The following is a 19,447-nucleotide window of genomic DNA, read 5'->3' as shown; positions in this document are numbered from 1 at the left end:
TACATTGTTACATGGAAGCTTTGAAATACATTTGGCTGTTGCTGGTTCAAACTGTGAGCGATATGTGTTGATATATTTGCCAACTTATGGTCATAATTCCCCAATATTTTACATTTTACACATCATTTCCAGTAAGGCAGTCTGCAAAATAAGCCTGGTGGTTCAGCAAAACCTAGCCAGCATTTGAAGGCTAATTTGTGGGGAAAATAGCATTGTAGAAATAAATAAAATAGCACCATTTTAATCATGTTAATAACTTAAGAAAATGCAGTTCTCACTTACTTTAAATCTTTCTCACACGTTGTCAAGTCTCCTCATTAATGAAGCTTAGCAAGTCATCCTTTTCCGTCTCCGTTTCATTTTGATGAAAGCATTTCCTCTCAAAGCTAGTTAGCTAAAACACAGTTTGCACAGAGCTTTTCACTGCATGGTGCGTAAATGTTATGTAGCGCATTGGGAGTGTGTGTGTGTACATCACAGGTCTAAGGTAACAAACTGTAGCCCCCTCGTCCTATTGGGATCCATAACTGTTACATTTTACAAGCGGCTATAAGTCACTTCAATCACATAATTTATACATGATGATCAGTGTGGCATGACATAAATCGTCGTGATTAACGCACTTGAGCTGCCTGGAAGGCTTGAAACTGTATGCCAGGTCTCCTTCTGGCAAACTGGTATAGTAAAAGGGGTCAGCAGTTAGAGAAACATCTACCCCCTGTAGAGATTCTGTAAAAGGAGACCCAAAGTGAAATGGACATCTGAGCCAACTCCCATGCCTTGTCCATTAACTGAAAGGCCCTCTGGAACCATCTCTAAATCGGTTTTCCTGCGCTTCGAATGCACAACGCCGTCCGAGACTATCCGTGAGAGATTTTCACATTGAAAAGTCACATTATTATTGAGCCTTGTGAGTAAACGAGGCAAAATGTAGTGCAAAACATTCCCACACTGTCAAATTAATAACAAATGAGGATCAATACCCACGCCTGTTTTAGATGACAGGACATGGTTAACATTGAGATTTGACACTGAATTCAGAACATCTGTATCCTGTTATTTTGTACCACAAATAATCTCTGAATCCATCAGGTGTTATTCAAAACAAATCAAGAGACGGCAGACTGGACAGTTTGCCTTTAATAAGACTTAGAGAACTCCCACTGACCTTGTAACGCACATCAAAAATAATTGTAGCATATACACGCACCAGCATTTCAAATACACGACTCCATGAAATCTCAATGTAGAATGAGAGAAAACTTTTTCATTTTTTACATGAGAAAAGAAAACAGATTTAACTGTTTTAAGAGTGGAGTAGATTCATAGGGATTTGAACTTAAATGACTTCTGGTTACTTGATAGTGAGGGTTGCACACATTTTTACATCCAGTTCTGTGTACAATCAATCATAGCTGAGGTTTGCACAGACAGTATTACTACACACAGTAAGAAGCTGTTGCATGTGAACTTGCATTTTTAAATCTTTTCCAGATTTTTCATTTTAACTTTACAAAAACTGTTACAGGTGGCTTTTTACAGACCAGGATGCACGACACCTGGGTTTCACTTAAAGAGCCACTCAGAGCGGAGTAGCATTAAAATGACTCCCTTCATACGACTTTAATCTACAGACGAGTCCCTCCTTAGTCCATCACACAAAGTTAATTTACATTATTCACAAGAATGTACCCAGTCTTTTATATTTCTCTTTCAGTTAAATAACTAAAGAACAAAGAAAAAACACTTCAGCCTATAGTAATCATTACTCAGCTGTACTTTACTGTACAAAGTTGAGGGAATGGGTGCCACTTAAGATATTTTGCAAATGTTAACAGTGATGCACCTGTGTTGCATGCGGCAACTCCTTTCATCCCATTTAGTCTTTTGCATCCCAATGCTTGGTATGTGTTTGTTTTAGGGGCGTAGAAAAGGTTTGTCACAGGGCTCCCCATGCGAGCGTTGGCAGGGCGACGGAAAGGTCAGCGGCCATAGCGACGATCACTTCCACACTGGAGCATATCACAGGACCTCTGATGGGGACACAGAGGAAAGGGTTAAAGGTCAGCATTATATGAGGATTTATCAACACATGCTAACAGAGTAACACTGTTTGATACGAGTCTGTAAACCTCAGACCTGGTGACAATACAAAATGCTAAAGGATGTCTAACATGCTGCATGAACTCATCAACAGTGACTGTATGTTTACATGTGTGTAATGGAAAGGCTGAAAAGTTGTTTAGTCTAATGCAGCCCATGTGATGACGCTAATTGTAACATATTTATTTGACTGACAGCGCCACATGTGAGGCAAGCGCGGCCATCCTCTTCAGTCTGAACATTCAAATAAACCCTAAAATAAATTGACGACCCAAGGAATTACATTAAATCAGTCTCGCATTTCAATAAAACTTAATCGTAACCCTCATCCTAAATGTACCCCCGGGTCAAAGGCGTCTCACGTATCCAACATTTACAAGAGTGAAAATGAGAAGAGGGAACTCTTTTTATGGAAGAGTTAAGGGGGGGGGGGGTGCTGCTGGCCCCTGTGAGGGGGTTGCTTAATTGCTCCGGGGTCCTGTTTCTAACCCCTAGCTGTGTAGCACTTGTGGATAGGGTCTCCTCATCGCCTCGGCTATTCTAGGAATTCCTCACTGGGTTCAAGCCAAAGTCAGTGGGGCTGCGGAATAAAAGCTGTCCCCAGAATAAAGATATCCCGCTTCTCTCCACCCTTCCTTACACTATTTCTACCGTATCTCATCTCCAACCCCTTGGAGTGAAAATGGAGTGTCCATGCCACACCAGGGGGGACCCCCCTCTCTGGGGAGACGACCTGCACGTCCATACAGCACAAGTTCAGGTTCGCTGTCGTTGTGCCAAAGACCACAGCACTTAGTTTGGTGCCATGTCCCACAGTCTTTATTTGGTAATGTTAACATGGCCAAGCATAAAATCACCGCAGGGCAAATAAGCACACATGCCGTTTTTAAATAAGCCGGGGCTTCATCTGCTGCTTCTTTAAATTGAGTGCATATGTGTACTTGCTAAACCAGACCCTTCAACTCAAAATGTGGCTGTTAGAATACTTACAGTAAGGACACAGAATGTTATCAAGTTTTTGTGCGAATTTTGTATTTTAAATCATGTTTTGGGAATTTGCCCCTTAGTAGATCAATGAAGCCCTTTTCTGTTTTCTGAAACCTTGGCCAAAGCAAGACCCTTTCTAAGCTGTACCTTGAACAAGCTATGCCTTTATTCTCTTTGAGGCTACTGAAAGCACGTTATTAAAGTTCTGTTAGAAACTTATGCTAATCTAGTTTGACTAAAATACTGTTGCTAGATTATTATTTTTTTCAAGTTCTTTGCCAGTTCTGTAAATTTGACTTTTTTCTCCAAGTGAGGGCTGAGATCGATAACAATTTCAAGTGTAAAGCCGCTTAGCTTAGCATAAAACTGAAAACAGCTTTATTGGCCAAAATTAATTGGAAAGCAACCATACATTTAAATAATGAACATGTTACGCTGCTATAGACAGTCTTGCACTAATGTACATTCTCAAAGATATTGAAGTGACTGTTATTTTTGTAGATATTGATTGTTGTGCTTTTATTTAGGTCTTAATGTGTGCGTATGTATACATGTATCTTTGATTGTGTATATATAGGTATATACATATTTGCATAAATATTTTTTTATATATATTTGTTTTTATATTCGGGATTGTGGGAAACTGTATTTCGATGTCTCTGTCTGTTCACACAAACTGAAAGATTGACAATAAAGTTGACTTTGATGTTATTTTGAAACCTATGAACCGTGGAAAAACATAATGTTAATTATGACTTTGACATCATATTTGTATTATGGCCTGTCTTGTGTGTTGTAAAGCAGTTTGTACCTGCAACATGCTGTGGCTTCATGGGGCCGGTCTTCTTCATGAATGACTCCTCACTATCAAACGTGAGGATGGGCTCGGGGGCCATGCTGCTCTCAGAGTTATCCCGAGCTCCATTGGTGGAGTTGCCATGATTTGCGAGCTGGATGATATCTTCATAGTGGGCAGTGTCTCCTTTCGAGGACAGACCATTTTCATGTCTCGAGGGCTGGACCCCATTGACCACTTGCACTGAGGGGCTGCTGGAGAGGGGACACACAAAGCACAATATGGTTTGGGTTATGATGGGTCGGAGTGACTTATGCAACAAATGAGTCATTCCACCACGTCCCTTCACAGGAGTCTTGGAAGCTACCCCGAGATGTGTCGTTAAAATACAAAGAGTAAACACTTAGAAACTAAATATCTCCCAGTATTTCAACTGTTTACTGTGCTCTGAATCGTGTGGCTACTTGTGTGTTACCTTGAAGTTTACAACATTTCCTGCAAAGTTGATTGGGGATTTCTCTGGCACTCAAGTTGTATACTGTTCGCAGTGGTCTTGTATCAACTTGAGCACAAAGAAACGTTTAAATCCACAATAAATATCACTAGTTTACCTTTCTTTGATGTTGGTCTGTCCATTTTCTGTCTTGTTATTGGACAGGTTGACCTCTGGCTTTGGCTGATACTCAGCAGATGCTAGAGGGAAACAAAGTAAAACAGCTATTTAGCATCAGGCAATACCCTGCAGGATCAAACCTAAACTGTGTCACGCTAATGTTAAAAGGAATGAAAGGGATGCCAAATGTTCCTGGGGTATCCTTCCTGTGTGTCCCAGATCCCCCTTAACTCTGCTCTACTGAGGACATGGCTGTGGTTGGGAGAGTTTCTACACCCCTGACTGGATTAAGGCCCGCCTGCCAGGCCTCCGACCACATCAGTGGCTCGCTAATGTCTTTCTGCCACAAACAGCATATATCCCAGAGCACATTGATTCCCTTCTTCTTACTAATATCCTGTATGTGACTTGGAAGCTAATAAAAGGATGATGTGCAAGTGATATTCTTCTTTATATATTTGTGTTAAGCCTTGATACTTTTAAATCAAGGATGAAGACTTTTCTGTTTGCAGCTGCTTTGAAATTGATATACTCATAATGTAATAATTGTATTTTTTCAACAGGATGAGTGAGGGTAGAATTACATTACATTCAATATTTCATGACACCAATAAATTAATTGGCAACACAATTTGACTTAAATTAGATAGTACCAATTAATACTTCCTCCCCACTCCTTTTTTCAAAACACTGACAAAACCTTTTCCCTTCCCCCCTCCCACATGCCTCCCTTCCCAAACTGACAACACTCTCACACACTCTCTCACACACACGACAAATTGATATATTCATATCTCACACTGCACTGTAACTTTTATTCATGTACCTTTGTTATTCATGTATTATTATCTTTGCTTTTAAATGCCATTTTATCATAAGTTTCTGCTGCACTATTTCTTAATGTCTTTCATTTTGGTAAAGCACTTTAAATTGTGTTGAAAGGTGCTATATAAATAAACTAAATATGTTTTCCACAACTGGTAGTGATAGGAATTATGCCTTAGCTTCCTTATATTAACACTTGTGTCCACAGTAAATGTCTGATAACTGCAGCAGGCTGTTGCCATGATCCCACTCATTCTCTCTTACTCCCTCAGTCCCACTGCTTGGACAACAGACAACACATGGGTCCTATTGTGCAGAGAAGAAGAACTTAAACTGCAGCTGTGCAGGATATGAGGCAGTGATATCATCAAATGCTGTACCAAAAGTTCAGATGCGTGGATGACTCACATGGGAAATGAGAACAAAAGTACCTGTGATTTTGTTTATCTTAACATAAGGAAGAGATAGGAGACAATCGGCTGTTATGTGTGGGATATGAAACATTTTCATCTACAATAATTATTATAATCGATGTGCTTGCTGTAGAGTTAAACTTTTAGAAATGCACTTCTTAGTCCGGCTTCAAAGCATCCACTCTCCCCTTCACAGCGTACACACTAATGGGAAATCACTTGAGGCAATTACTGTAGACGATTGCTTCAGATGAAAGGCTTGTAGTGGGTAATGATTTCCCTCCATTACTTAAGGATTTTTCTTAAGAGGGTGGATTGGTTGCTGACTGATGCTCTTCTTACCTTTGCTGCTCTCTGCCTCTTTGTCGTTGACGTTTGTGGGAGGCGAGGACTTTGTCTCCTTCTGTGAAGATGGGGGATCATGTCAGTCATTTCCATTGTTAAGTCTAGTTTTGGCAAGTTGTTTTGGTTAAAAAAAGAAAAGACTAATGTACCTTGTCGCCTCCATCTGTCTTGCGTGTCCTCTTCATGATCTCGTCCAGACGCTGATGAATACAAAAAAGAGAGGAAGGAATAAATCTCAGGGAAATGCCACATAGAAAGAAAGCCAATAACAGAACTGTTTTGTATTTTTGCAAAACATTTTGTTCTGGGGACTCGGGACACCAAGGGATCAGGACAGATGTGTTTTAAAATGTAGAGAAAAACACTTTAAGTTGTTACAAATGTGTTATTTGAGGTCAAGTGGACTAGACTGAGCACACAAACCTTGTTTCACATTTCGTTGTGCATTGCTTCTATGAATTGAATGTAATGCACCAAGTAAAACCTGAGGCTCTTGTGTAGGTGGAGGGCTGTGTCAATAATTATGAAGCAGCATGTGTGTATTCAGCTGGAACAACAGCGTGAAGGTCCAGCAGTGAACAGTAAGGATGGAGGAGGTTGCCTACACTGTGCTTTTATCAAACGCACTGTATGCAGGTCAGTTGTATTCACAGAACGCAGAAGTTTGATGCGACCCTCATCTGAGGACACAGTTAGCTTGGGACACCATAACTGCAGCTCATAAGTGAATCATTTTGTAGATCCAAGATTCATGGACAGCTCGCATTCATGGCTTTGGCATCTAGTTGGGCTTCAAAACTGAGAACTAAAGGTTCTTCTTTGTCAAAAAATGTGCTGAGTTGTCTCTCAGGATACTTTAAACCACATGTGCCTGGTGATAACAAACTCGTTTTTTTGTCGAGTGGGCTAGTCCGTTCTGGTGGTAGCACAGTGTGGTACAGTACAAAGCAGTCTTTTGGGGCAGAGGACATGCTGTTCCTGCGGGTCTATTCCGGCTCAGAGCCAGGCTCGGGTTGGCTGAGCTAGATCTGGCACGCCTCGATAAGAGCCGCTCTCACATGGAGAGAAGATGAGGAGGGGGGAAAAGAAAGGCTTAGCCCGCATGCCAGATCTGGAGATGTGGGTGGCATACTTGAGTAGATGGTCATGAGTACACTACACACGCATATCAGCACACATCCACACCCAGATGACTGGCACAGGGAGTTCTTCATTGTTATTAGTGTTTATATATAGCTCCATGCTCGACACACAGTCTAAGCTCTATGAAATCATGGCACGCTGACAACCATTCCAGCATAAGCCAGAAACATCATTCATCTCGGTTTCAGAGAAAGGCAGACTACAGAATGAACATACCCCAGAATATAATACCTCTGATTATGTAATCCATTATTTAATAAGCTCTCCTTCTAATGGTGTGTTTCTCTGAGAGCAGTAATGAGGCAGTTTTCCCAAAAGGTTCAAATGTTTGAAAGTTGCTCTTTTTTTTTTTCATGGGTGACTTCAAAACCTTGCAGATAGACAATGATAGCAGGCCAGATGTGTTGCCCTACCTTTTTCCTCTCCAGCCTCTCCTGCTCCTCCTTCTGGAAGTGTTTCTCCCTCTCCAGACGCTGCTTCTCCGCCTCCTCCCGGGCTTTAGCTTCAGCCTCTTCTTTCTGAAGCACACAGGCGAGATTCCAACCACATTTTTAATGCCGGCAGAAGGGGGAAAAAAACTCAGCCAAAATGACATGCCTTTAACGTAACAAGGGTGTGGTTGCCCTCTGCAATTATTGTTTACAACCACAAGGGGGATATTTTCCGATACCTTCGAGCCAAAAAAGATCTATTTCCAACATTTACAGCCTGGTGAGGACAATTCAAAGCGAAACACAATACTTGAGCCTTTGCATAATTATAATCAGATCATGTTTAACCACAAATGCTATTATTATGAAAGACCACAAGGGGGTGGTAAAGCGTAAGCGCTAGATACCACAGAGATAAGACAGTGCCGGCGCTGATCATGTTACAGGATAAACAAATGCTGTGATGAACGGCCAATTCCTTTTTCAGTGGATATCAGTTTCTACTAATTAAAGTATCAATCTCCTCTGCTTCCCCGGCAACACCAACACACAGTCAATATTGTTTATAATGGCTATTTGACAAACTGAGAAATACAAAGGGCCCTTTCTTTGAAGTTACCTGCTCATTAGTCCTGAGTAATATTTGCCCTTAAAGGAATACAACATCCCGCTGACGTAGAGAATACTGGACAGGAGCAGCCTGTTCTAAACAGGTCAGAGTGAGGTGAGCAGCTGAACTGAAACGGTAAACAAGTGACTCTTAAAAACATCACTAACGTTGTTTGCCAAAGATAGCGGAGCGTATCATTCTGTGGTGTGATGGGCAAAGTGCCTTGTAATGATGTAGAAGGGAATGTGTGTTGACCTTTACTCAAAAGGTGGTAATACATGTCACAGTAGTGCTTAATGGTGCTTGTCGCTTTGAGTATGGGCTTTATGTACTTGCATTTTCCTTCTTATCTGACTAACTAGACCACTGAACCAAGTTTACACCTCACTTACAATTTGTTTCCAGCTTTCTCTGCATGCTAAATGTTGACAGTCAACAATATACCTGTTTCTGCAGGCGCAGGTTCTCCTCCTGCTCGACTTTGGCCCTCTCCTCAGCCTCCTTCTCGTCCAGCAGCTGCTGAGCTTCGTCCCTCTTTCGCTGCTCCCCGGCCATGGCGCGGGCCTCCTCCTCCCTGAGTCGATTCTCCTCTACCTCCCTCGCCATTCTCTCCTCTCTCAGGATCCTAAGGAATGTGGGCATAAAGCTGAGGTTAAGTATTTTCCACTAGATCCTGTGCCAAACCCTTCGAATGTGGTAAACAATCAAACAACAAATGTAAATGATTCCATTGACGTGTACTGATGACCTCTTTAGTTTACATCTCTGCTAAGTTGGCATTAAAGCAGAAGCCACCGGAGACCAAACCGTTTCTAGAGATGGAATCAACTGGAAGTAAGAGCGCCAACAACAGATCGCATCAGTTCTCAAGCTGTAAATAGGGACTTGCTGTGGTTAGACTCAGCCAACAGGCTATCAAATTCTTCATGCTCTCACACATCACAGCCAGTATTGAGTGAGCTCTCATTCTGACATACGTGTGCTGTGTTAGAGCATGGAGCCTTCCCGTTTAGTTTTGCACACATGTTTTCATTTTTACACGGGAAATACTTATATGTACACAGTGAGGTTTGTTTGGTAGGATAAAAAAAAGCTACAGCAGAATATTCTACATCAATAAATCTCTTTTACAAATATTTAGTTACAACCACAGCAAAGACCTTGCCCTATATTTGAGGATTATATGGCAAATGTGAATTGTAATAATGAATATTTAGTTAGTTTCTCAGAACTGTCGAGTGTAGTTAAGAGACCCAAACCGTAAGTGGGAACACAGCTTTGTAGGCCATAAAATGTAATTTATCTTTTGTAAAGTGAAAGTCATTGAAAGAGATTTGACTATGCAAAGTCAGCACTGTGTTCAGTTGTGTTTGGAGTCATATTTAAACCCGCTGACCTCTCCTTCTCCTCCTGCTCGCGGCGCTCCTGCTCCTCCCTCTCCCTCTGCTTTCGGGCCTCTCTGCGTCTCTCGGCCAGGATGCGACCCGCCTCCTCTGCGTCGTTGGTGCCTGCCATGGGCTTGGGTGATGGAGAGGGTGAAGGCGATGACGTAGAGACAGACGGAGCAGAATGGAGCGGCTCCGGTGAGGCTGCTGTGGTTGGAACTGGTGTGCCAGACACATGGGGGGAGACAGAAGCTACTCTGATGGCAGGAACCACAGGGGAGCCTAAAACAGGGGGAAATGATTGTTATACTCAGATCTTATGATGTGTAACCTAATCTAACACACGCTTTGATCCCATTATCTGTGCTTCCCTGAAACCTTCTGTCTCAAGCAACTGGAAATGGTAAACAGTCAGCCACAGCTTCAGCCTGGGTAATTACATAACAAGACTGATTAGGGCAGCCTCTTAGTGCTGTGTGTGAGAAGACACAGACCATGGAGCTGTGTGTGGCTCACTCATTATATCCCCTTTATATTCATGGCCTGCTTGATAGTCATCTTTTCCTAATGCTTCTTCAAAGAAAAACATAGATTTTCTCGAGGCTTGTTCACTTTTTCCATTAGATTCATTCATCTGGCCAGTCACAGAAAGAGACATCAAAACTCTTTTGTACTCACTCTTTCTGTGTTCAGGAGTAGAGGGCCTGCGAGGCTCCCTCACTCTCTCCAGGGGGACGGGAGAGGAGGTGCGGTGGTCTACCCTGGCAGGGGTCCTGGCTCTTTTGGGACGACTTTTAGGAGTCAACGGACTTCCACGTGTTGAGGGAGGCTTGGGAGAGGCAGCCGGGCTGGGAGAGCCGGCTCTGCCCTTAGGCGTGGCGGGGGATGAGGGTCTTTGTCTTGATAAAGGACTGGGACTGTAAGAATGATGGAAAATGTATCAACAGTTATTCTCGAATGAATTGACACCGGTTTGGTAAGTCCTCTAGATATGGGCTAAAAGGTTGTTTGACGCATGTCCTGGAGAAATATGACATCAGTACACGGGTTATTAGCAGCAAAGCTCTCAAAACATTGCGTCATCGTCCTTTAAGTGCATTCAGAGTCAGTAACCCAGCTATAGACTGGCCATGCAACACTTGGAGGGAAACATGTCCTTCACGCTGAGAGAGAGGTTTTTGTCCTCTAGCCCTTTGGCACTGAGGCCATTGCCAGCTCTGACAAGCTCTTTGTTGTCAAAGGAACTTTTCTCTCCTCTGCCATCCCTTCTGTCATGGATGTCATTTAGTTCAGTGCCCTGGGGATAGGAGAGGAAGTGACCACTCGTCTTGGGATCCTTCACTCAAGGCCTTTGCTCAAACAGTGCACGAAATATGAAGTCATTATAATGCAGACGTAAATATGGCTGACCCAGCTGTTGGACACAAACAAGCTGTGGGTCAGGGGGACGTTAGGTTAGCCTAACCGTTTGACTGTCAAATATAAAAAATACACAATATTATTCATCTGATTATTAGAATGGTTTTAAGGCTATGCAAAGTAACCAGACATACGATAATACAATACGATAATACTTTATTTGTCAGATCAAGTCTGAAATGTGACTTGCGTCACAGCAGCTCCATGTCCAACTTCAACAGACAATGATGTATAGACATTTGCAATTAATCTCACATTTGATTTACTGCACATGCAACTTTAAAAATATGGAATTGTCAGATTTTAAACTGAAATGAACTACAAGCAAAGATGAATTGTATAAATAAGTAGAAATAAACGGTATGTTTACCTTGGATCAGCTCTGTGTCTCATGCTTGGTAGAGACTGTCTCTTTTTAAGCACTTTACTGAGAGCACTTTTCTCCTTCTCATTCTCCCGTTCCTTGTCTTTCTTTTCTTTCTTGTTTTTATCCATCTGTATGACAAAAGGATGAAAAAAAAGGGTTAATACATTTTAATCTTTAAATGTGCGTTTATAAAATACATGAAATTATTATAAAAAATCAAATAAGAGAAGATACTGTACACTTTAGGTTTTTATACACTGAGTACAGGAAAAGAGGAAGTCTGACCCGGGGCCATGTTTTACTTTCTTGGCAATAGTTTCTTAACAACAATCCAACAATCTCGCTGTTAAACTTTCAGTGGGATCCAGGGGAATAGTAAAACCACTCGGAGAAACATAATGTGCTGTAATAAATGTTATGTCTGTTGAGACTCTTGATAGGTAACAGCACTTTTGTAAGTCTTAATACTGAATGAAACCACAGGGCAAAAGCTAGATAGGCAAACGTACAGGTGTGGAGCTCCGTCTGTGTTGGCGCTGGGTGATGTCGGGGGTACTGGACGTCACTCTCCAGCGGTCGGAGCAGCGGTGGTGGGGCTGGTGGGCGCACAGGGTGAGGGGACTGGCTGAGGCCGAACGAGGGCAAAGAGGAGAGTCTGTGGAGGAGAATGATGTATAATTAAAGCTTGCTCACCTCCACATATGAGCTGTATTTAAACATTTACAGTAAGACAGATATTAAGCTAACGGTCCTATCCCCTTTTTTTCTTCAACTTACTACCATCTTTGCCGTTAGTGAGGACACTGGCAGCGCTGCGGCTCCTGGCGAGGAAAGACAGCGTTGGCGTCATCAGCCGGTCCACTATACTGCTCTCCCAGGGACTCAGTGCAAGGCTACGTGCTGCAGGTAGAGAAAAGATTGATCAATGTTTTTTAATACATCTCTTTACTTGAAGTCCTCTGTTCTGATCTATGCAGGGATCTCCTTCACTACCCAGACACAGTGATTAAGTCTTAATAATATCACCAAAATGAAGTGAAAATAAATGGTTAATCCTGTTATAGCTGATATTGCAGTATATCTACAAGCCATAACGACCCAATCAAGTACAAAAGAAACCCCAATAAGACATCCCACCCAAACAGATCATAGGAGAGAGAAAGTGAGCGCAGTAAATGTGTCTACTGTAACGTACTGTTACCACCCAAGAGAGAGACTTATTTGACATGCTTGTCTAGACACTGAGTCAGCTATTTATAACCACAGCCTTGAGCATGAGAGCAAGAGCAATGGAGACGCATCAGTATTTATTTGGGGTATAAAGCTCCCTCTCTGGCTTTAGGGTGCAGAATAAAGATGATTCTGCAATGACATGGTGTGTCATTTGGGAAGAGAAGGAAGCGACAAGAGAGAAATATTATGTGTCTATCTATATTTCTCCAGCAGCACCGAGGAACAGTACCTGCTCCAGGGAGTTTTTAGAATTAATTATCTCCTGAAAATGCTGACTCACTCACTGACTTTACTTTTTCCAAGCCCCCAAGTTTCTCCTTATTTGCAGGAGTACACTGTGACCTGGTTAACTTAAGAGCTATACAAAAAAGAGCTGCACTCATCCGTAGCATGAAGAGAAGGTTGATTGAGAGAGGAACATTTGAATCAAAGAAATGTGTCAACAAGGAATCACACCCACCTCCATAATATCAACTTATATAGCATTCAAGACAATATAAAACACATGCCATAACCAGTTTGTTTGATGGAAATGAGCACAAAAGGATCCATTTGATTGCACAAAGACATGAAATGACCATAACCACACAATGAACCAACCAAAGGATAGTCAAAAAGACACCAGGACAAAATACAAAAATTGCACAAAACCCATAATGACCATGCATAACAAAAAACCAACACGTCCCAAAAAAAAGAACAAGAGGTTTGGGAAGATGAAAATGGGTCAGCTGTCAACCATCAAGCACAGGAAGGGGAAGAACTGAAAGGACAATGATGGACGGGTTCGGAGGTGCTGGCGTTGGCGGTGTGATGGACACATTAAACGGGAGGGAGGGCGTTCCAGATGTTTTTCTTACTTCTGCTGGGCGAGTTCCAGAGCGTGGCGGAGGACTTGGACAGTCGCTTGTTTATAACAGAGTCCACGTGTTTTGGCAGGTTGACCGTTGACAGTGAGCATCTGCCTAGGAAGCCAAGAGAGCGCCACACAGATGTTCACACATGGTTGAGAGGAAGAGGGGGGGAACTTCTGTGGCGTCACGTGTTATGCTCGAATGATGCCTCTACAAACATACACCCACACACTGTAAAGGGAACAGTAATTGTAATGTGAGCTTTACAGAGCAACCCCCATTCAAGCACATTCCTGTGTGCTCACTGTGTGTGTAATAACTTCCACTGCACACGGTACACCATATGTTCTCTGCAGTTAGCCTTAAGGGGAAGTCAGGCATCTATGACACAAAACGTGTCAAAGATTATTTTGAATGTTTCTAAATGCCTCAAAAGCTATGTTTTTTAAAGGGACAGTTCATCAAAAAACACACATTATCAGTTACCATTTTTGATATTTACCGAAAAACTCTATACATTATTTATATAGAATTAACAATAACAAAGAGAATGTGTTTTTTTGCAACACCTTAAATACAACTGATGTCAATGTAGTTTAGTTTTTGGTACCTGCAACTTTGGAAATGTTCCATTACAATTCATTTTCATCGTTATCAGGAGTAACAAGGGCAACTTTGTTTTCAAAAATATTAGCTCATGTCAATTTAAGAGATCTGAGCACACCAAGCAACATTTTAAGTATTATAGCTTTTATGTCATTTGTGTGCAATTTAAGGTTATTTTCAAACTCCCACTTGAAACATTAACAAAGACCTTTACCAACTTCACAAAAACACTAATTCTCAAAAACATATCCATCACACTAAAGAGAACGTTTTATGTCCACCTTTCCAAGCTATCAAGCACTAGGGGAAATAAAACTCGAAATAACCATAACATCCAAACCAGTCATTGGAAAATGAAACTCATTTGATGGTGGGGGATGTAAGCTGACAAAACCTTGAACCCTCGAGAACATCCTTGTGCAATAATCTATCCCAATTATATAACCCTTTAATACACTGCAATCAAATGAAAACTCTTCTTTATCCAAATGTCGTCAGACGTGATTCAGAGAACATCACTGTAATGGAGGTTTTGTATTAAAGCATTAACCCATCGCTTTTTCCATGTCTTCATTTAAACAGACAATAAGGCAGTAAGCTCTTTTCGGGAACTGAACCTTTCCTAAATAACATCCATAGGTCTAAAACCATTTCATCACACGCTTGTTTACTTTCATCATCCCACGGACAGCCTGCTGGTGAGGGAGGCAGAGAGAGTTTGATTAGAGTGTCGATAATTCCCCTGGCATATGGCAGAGGAGATTACATAACATAAAGTAGAAGTCAGGACTCTTCAGATTTAGCGCTTCAAGTTGGGGGGATGGCACCAAGGGCAGAAGCATCCATCAAGATTAACTGTTAAAACATATTTTCTACAGGATTACCTCACCTCTGCAGTCACTGAATTATTAGACAACATATTCAATTTATTTTTCACTTATGCGGTCAATAGTCAAGCAATGTTTAAGAAGCTACTAGCTTGCTAGGAAAGAGCTGTGGCAGCCAGACCATGGTGTCTTAAGGCAAAGGAGTGTGACTGGACAAATAATAGCCCAACAGACATATTAGGTGTACGTTAAAAATCCTACATTGCAGCGATACTAGCAGGATAACTTCCATCCACTGCCTCACATAAGCTAAATGTGTCAGATCTTCCTCAGTGATTAAAAGCAGGTCCTCCAGGTATATTTTAGGGTACTCACTTTCTTTCTGGCTGGAGTTCTGGCTCAGCGCTCCGGCCCAGGACCATCTCTGCTGGCGGATTTCTGCCCACGTCTTCTTGGTTGACCTGTGGATGGCCGCTTCATAGCGCTCCTGGAAAAGAAACGGGGACGGATATCAGTTATTTGAAATGTCTAAAGCATCAAAGGCAAGTGGGAGGAACAGCTTATCCTTCATCTTATAAAAGCCTGGATTCAAGCACCCAGTTTGGCTTATTAGGTGTCCTTGAATCCAAATCCTCTCATCTGCAACTGACCCCGATCCGCACCCATTCCAGTGAGGGATGGCATTGAAATGACACCTCTGGGTATCAAGTAGTCACTATTAATACAACAATGTCTTGTAAAAATGGATTATATTCAATAATCTGGTGTAAACTTACTTTATTCTTCTCCAGTTTTAGTTTCTGTCTCTCCTCCAGGGCAGCCCGTCGTTTTTCCGCTTTGATCCGCTGTTCCTCGAGCCTCCTGCGGCGCTCCTCCAGCTGCTGGTCCCTCAGCTGCCGGGCCTTCTCCTCCTTCTCCAGCCACTGGTTCTTTTTAGCAGCTAAGATGGGGCAGAAAAAGGTGGTCAGGAGAGTCACATTTTGTCAAAAGCGCACTGGACAAAGGAGCTCTCTCTACCCTGTCTTTTCAGAATACTGTAGGTATAGCACACAATCTCTTTGAAGGGTGTGTAACAGATGTGACTTAAAAGAGCAGTGTGAAATCTGCTGAAAGCATCTTTTGAGAGGTTGAGGGGTTTCAAGGACAATCCAGTTTGAAGCTTTCAGAATATACCCAAAGAGTCAAGTCATCTAAAGCTTTCTTAATCAAATATGTCGCCCTTCACCTGAATCGCACTTTGTGTTTGGAAAAAATAAATTAAATGACTTGACTTCTCCACAGAAAACTGCATAAAGCCAAGTGTGACAGATACAGCACTTCTGAAGTGACACTTTTATACTTCACTAATCGCATCAAGCCTCCGCGTCAGTTTCAATAAACCAAACACTTTGATATGGAAATCGTCCTGTTGTCCCTGAGCCATTCAAAGAAGGCGTAAAGGAGGCTTTTGCAGCTGCCTCTCTGTACACAACTCACCATATTTCTTTAAACTACAAAGCAAAACCTCCATGAAGAATCAGCCCCTGCAAGGAGGCGAGGCTTATTTCTCTCAAGCACTTGATGCAACAAAAGCAACTGGTTGTGGATTTCAGATGACGGTGATGGATCATTGCAGAGATGCTGGAGGCTAGCGGAGTTAACATTTATTGGGAGGCGCACAGATCGGCTATTATCTGAGGGGGGGGGGGGGTAGCTGAGTTTTACTGAGGCACTGCTTGCCAGTACCTCGCAGCAAAAAAATATATTTGCTGCAGTGCGTATCTCAGCTCATCGCAGCACAATGGCCTCAATATGAGAAAAGCCTCAACTTTACCTTCCAGTGATACAATCTTGGAAGTAGAAGGCAGTGGAAATTGCTTCATTATTTACTTGTGCTGTGATGAGAGCAGAGGGAGGAGGAAACTGCTTCCACTGCACACACATGCAATATTGAAGGTTGGGATGGATTACTGTTGTCAACATCCACAACATTTCCCTTTTTACATTTTGACACTCGCTGCTTGAATACTTGAATTGTACTCCTTCAACTTTTTCGTGAGTGCTGGTTGAAGAGAGGAAAATTAGGTAGAAATTGTTTGGGTGCTTTGGGGCTTAAGAGAGGAAGTCTAAATAATTTCAGCGCCATGTTTCATCAGTCATTTATGCATCTATACCAGGGTGTTGATAAACAGATGTCCAATCCTGAATATCTTAAACTAGCATCGCTTTAAAAATGCACTCCTCAAGTTTCTTCAGACAGTGATCAGTGCTGACAAGTAGTATCGGGACCAACTATAGTAAGATGATGAAATAGCCATAAGCAGAGTGCTGCTCTGTCCCGGGTACATTAAGTATTTATATCATCCCACTAGACTGTCAAGGCAGGAACTGTGCAGTCGCAGCCAGTTCACTGATACATGTCCTCCAAAGCTTCGCACTAATGTACCAAAATATATAAGGCTGTTTCTAATTTGACCACTTTTACGACTAAACTATTTATACCACAGGTGATCGTTGATAAGCCAAGTCTTACTGACCAGGATTTCTTTAAAGCTGATATTGTAAACACAAGCTTTGGCAGGATCTCGTCTTATATCCTGGTCTGACTGAGTGTATTAGATCCGACCCGTGCCATCTGGCGTGCCCCAGTGATCGCCCAATTAGACTGATCCACGCTGAAGTGTGTCAAACTCATCTCACTGCTGTCCAGTACAGCGCTGGATTACACAATGAGGCATTGCTCAATGTACGAGTTTAAAGAAATCTGTGTAATTGGAGGATAAACTGGATGTCATTATGATGAGTTAATTCTGTTTTATGCAGAAATATGATAATGATAGTAATAATAATAATAGATAGATAGAATCGGAGGTATGAAACCCTCTGTAAAGGTCCCATGTCATGCTTTTCCGGTTATTACCCGTCCCCTTGTGTGTTATGTAGCTTTTTATGCATGTAAACGGTGTGCAGAGTCACAAACCCTCAAAGTACACCCTGTAGCGAGTAAAACTCTAACACAGAAAAGACCTCTCTATGCTGCCCCACAACACCTCATTTTTCTTCCTGGGTATAGTAACGTAACGTAACGGCTCCGGATTCGTCCAGTCGTTACTTTACGTCCGCAGAGCCGTTACGTTAAGTCAGCGTCCATTTGGACCAATCCGCACACACTCAATCTTTTCTCAGCTGCAGCTCCGCCGATTTCTCAGCCTGAGACGGCGGGACGCGGCGAGGCTGTGAGTGAGCACACACACAAACTCCCAGCCAGGCTGCGGGTGTGTGTGTGCGCTCGGGCTGGTTTCGGGCTGGGTTTCGCTGTGTCTCGCTGGGCTCACAGGGAGGGAGGGGCAGGAGCTCCAACAAGCCGTTTAGGACAGAGAGTGAATACACATACTATACAGAGATGCTGTATGAGAAACCAATGTGAGTTTGGAACATTGAACAATATAAATCTATTCTAGTAGACCTCAACAATGGAATTATGATCAGTAGAAATGGCCATGACATGGGACCTTTAATAGTCGCAGAGCACACAGTGAAATGTGTTCTCTGCATTTAACCCATCCTAGTACCAGGAGTCTAGTACTAGGAGCAGTGGGCAGCTATTGTACATTATAATATAGAACATATAAATAATGTGACCTTAAGTGTCTCTGGAAATGTTCATATAACTTTGAGTAAACCCAATTAAACTCTATATATTATGTTTTGACTCTATTAACCATTTTTACCCAAACTCTGAGGTAAACAATAACTTTTGGAATCTATTTTAGTGAGACTACCATAGATACACAGTAGAAACATCTGTGCAAACAATTGTGAAAATACTTTAGTCAAGCCAAAGTTTAGTGTCTAAACAAGTGAACAAATACATTTTCTTTCCTATTTCAGAACATTCTGAACTGTGTGATTTTGTGTTTGGCAATATAAAGTGGTTTGGATGTAAGTTCGCAGCCAGTATAAAACTGGATGTCTTTAAACCTCCAATTTCTTCAGTTAGATAGTAATCATAGTAGCTTTGCAGCATTTGGTTCAAACGTGTTATCTTTAAACATAAAATCCAAGGAGTTCTGTGGTGGCTGCAGATGGAACATGTGGATGAAGTTGAAACGTTCAAAGTTCAATCTCCGGGCACACTTCTTTTCTTTCTGAGATTAGTCCCTATTGCTTAATAACATCATATAACATGTATGAACAGATAAATGATGGTTACGTCTATGTTTAGATGATTCATCTTACAGACACTCCAATGATGTTAAGAGAGAAAAAAGGTTGCAATTAGTGGACATTTGTATGATTAAAAAAATAAACCACCATGATGTTCATGATTTTGAAGGAAGGAACACCAAGGGGATTAAATGAATGAAACCTAGAGCTGGGCAATATTAACATAACTCAATATTGTGACTCAATTTATTTACTTTTTTTAACGTTTTAACATGTGTGTGGTCTTCTATAGAGTGCCACAGTGATGCGTCCTAAAACACGGAACTAAAACTTTTATAATTTTC

General features: G+C 41.8%; 1 protein-coding gene across 6 annotated transcripts in view; it reads right to left on the bottom strand.

The window, feature by feature from the left end:
• Positions 1 to 1,122: 1,122 nt before the first annotated feature.
• The window catches only part of map7d1a (MAP7 domain containing 1a), a 40,718-nt gene continuing 22,393 nt past the window's right edge, over positions 1,123 to 19,447 (bottom strand). For 2 of the 6 annotated variants that reach the window (XM_034232948.1, XM_034232927.1), the window contains 15 exons: positions 15,734 to 15,897; positions 15,333 to 15,444; positions 13,531 to 13,635; positions 12,215 to 12,337; positions 11,947 to 12,092; positions 11,441 to 11,565; positions 10,330 to 10,568; positions 9,663 to 9,933; positions 8,711 to 8,891; positions 7,639 to 7,743; positions 6,232 to 6,282; positions 6,080 to 6,140; positions 4,498 to 4,579; positions 3,902 to 4,140; positions 1,123 to 2,033 (listed from right to left, as the gene is read on the bottom strand). In XM_034232948.1, coding sequence (XP_034088839.1) covers positions 2,023 to 2,033; positions 3,902 to 4,140; positions 4,498 to 4,579; positions 6,080 to 6,140; positions 6,232 to 6,282; positions 7,639 to 7,743; positions 8,711 to 8,891; positions 9,663 to 9,933; positions 10,330 to 10,568; positions 11,441 to 11,565; positions 11,947 to 12,092; positions 12,215 to 12,337; positions 13,531 to 13,635; positions 15,333 to 15,444; positions 15,734 to 15,897 — 2,015 coding nt within the window. In that variant the 3' untranslated portion in view covers positions 1,123 to 2,022. The remainder of the gene's footprint in view (positions 2,034 to 3,901; positions 4,141 to 4,497; positions 4,580 to 6,079; positions 6,141 to 6,231; positions 6,283 to 7,638; positions 7,744 to 8,710; positions 8,892 to 9,662; positions 9,934 to 10,329; positions 10,569 to 11,440; positions 11,566 to 11,946; positions 12,093 to 12,214; positions 12,338 to 13,530; positions 13,636 to 15,332; positions 15,445 to 15,733; positions 15,898 to 19,447) is intronic. The other 4 variants (XM_034232952.1, XM_034232961.1, XM_034232932.1 and 1 more) reach the window with 3 other exon arrangements.

The sequence above is a fragment of the Gymnodraco acuticeps genome, unplaced genomic scaffold, assembly GCF_902827175.1.
Source record: "Gymnodraco acuticeps unplaced genomic scaffold, fGymAcu1.1, whole genome shotgun sequence".
Classification (NCBI taxonomy): domain Eukaryota; kingdom Metazoa; phylum Chordata; class Actinopteri; order Perciformes; family Bathydraconidae; genus Gymnodraco; species Gymnodraco acuticeps.
The sequence above is the reverse complement of the archived record's forward strand: the minus strand, read 5'-3'. Positions and strand labels throughout refer to the sequence as shown.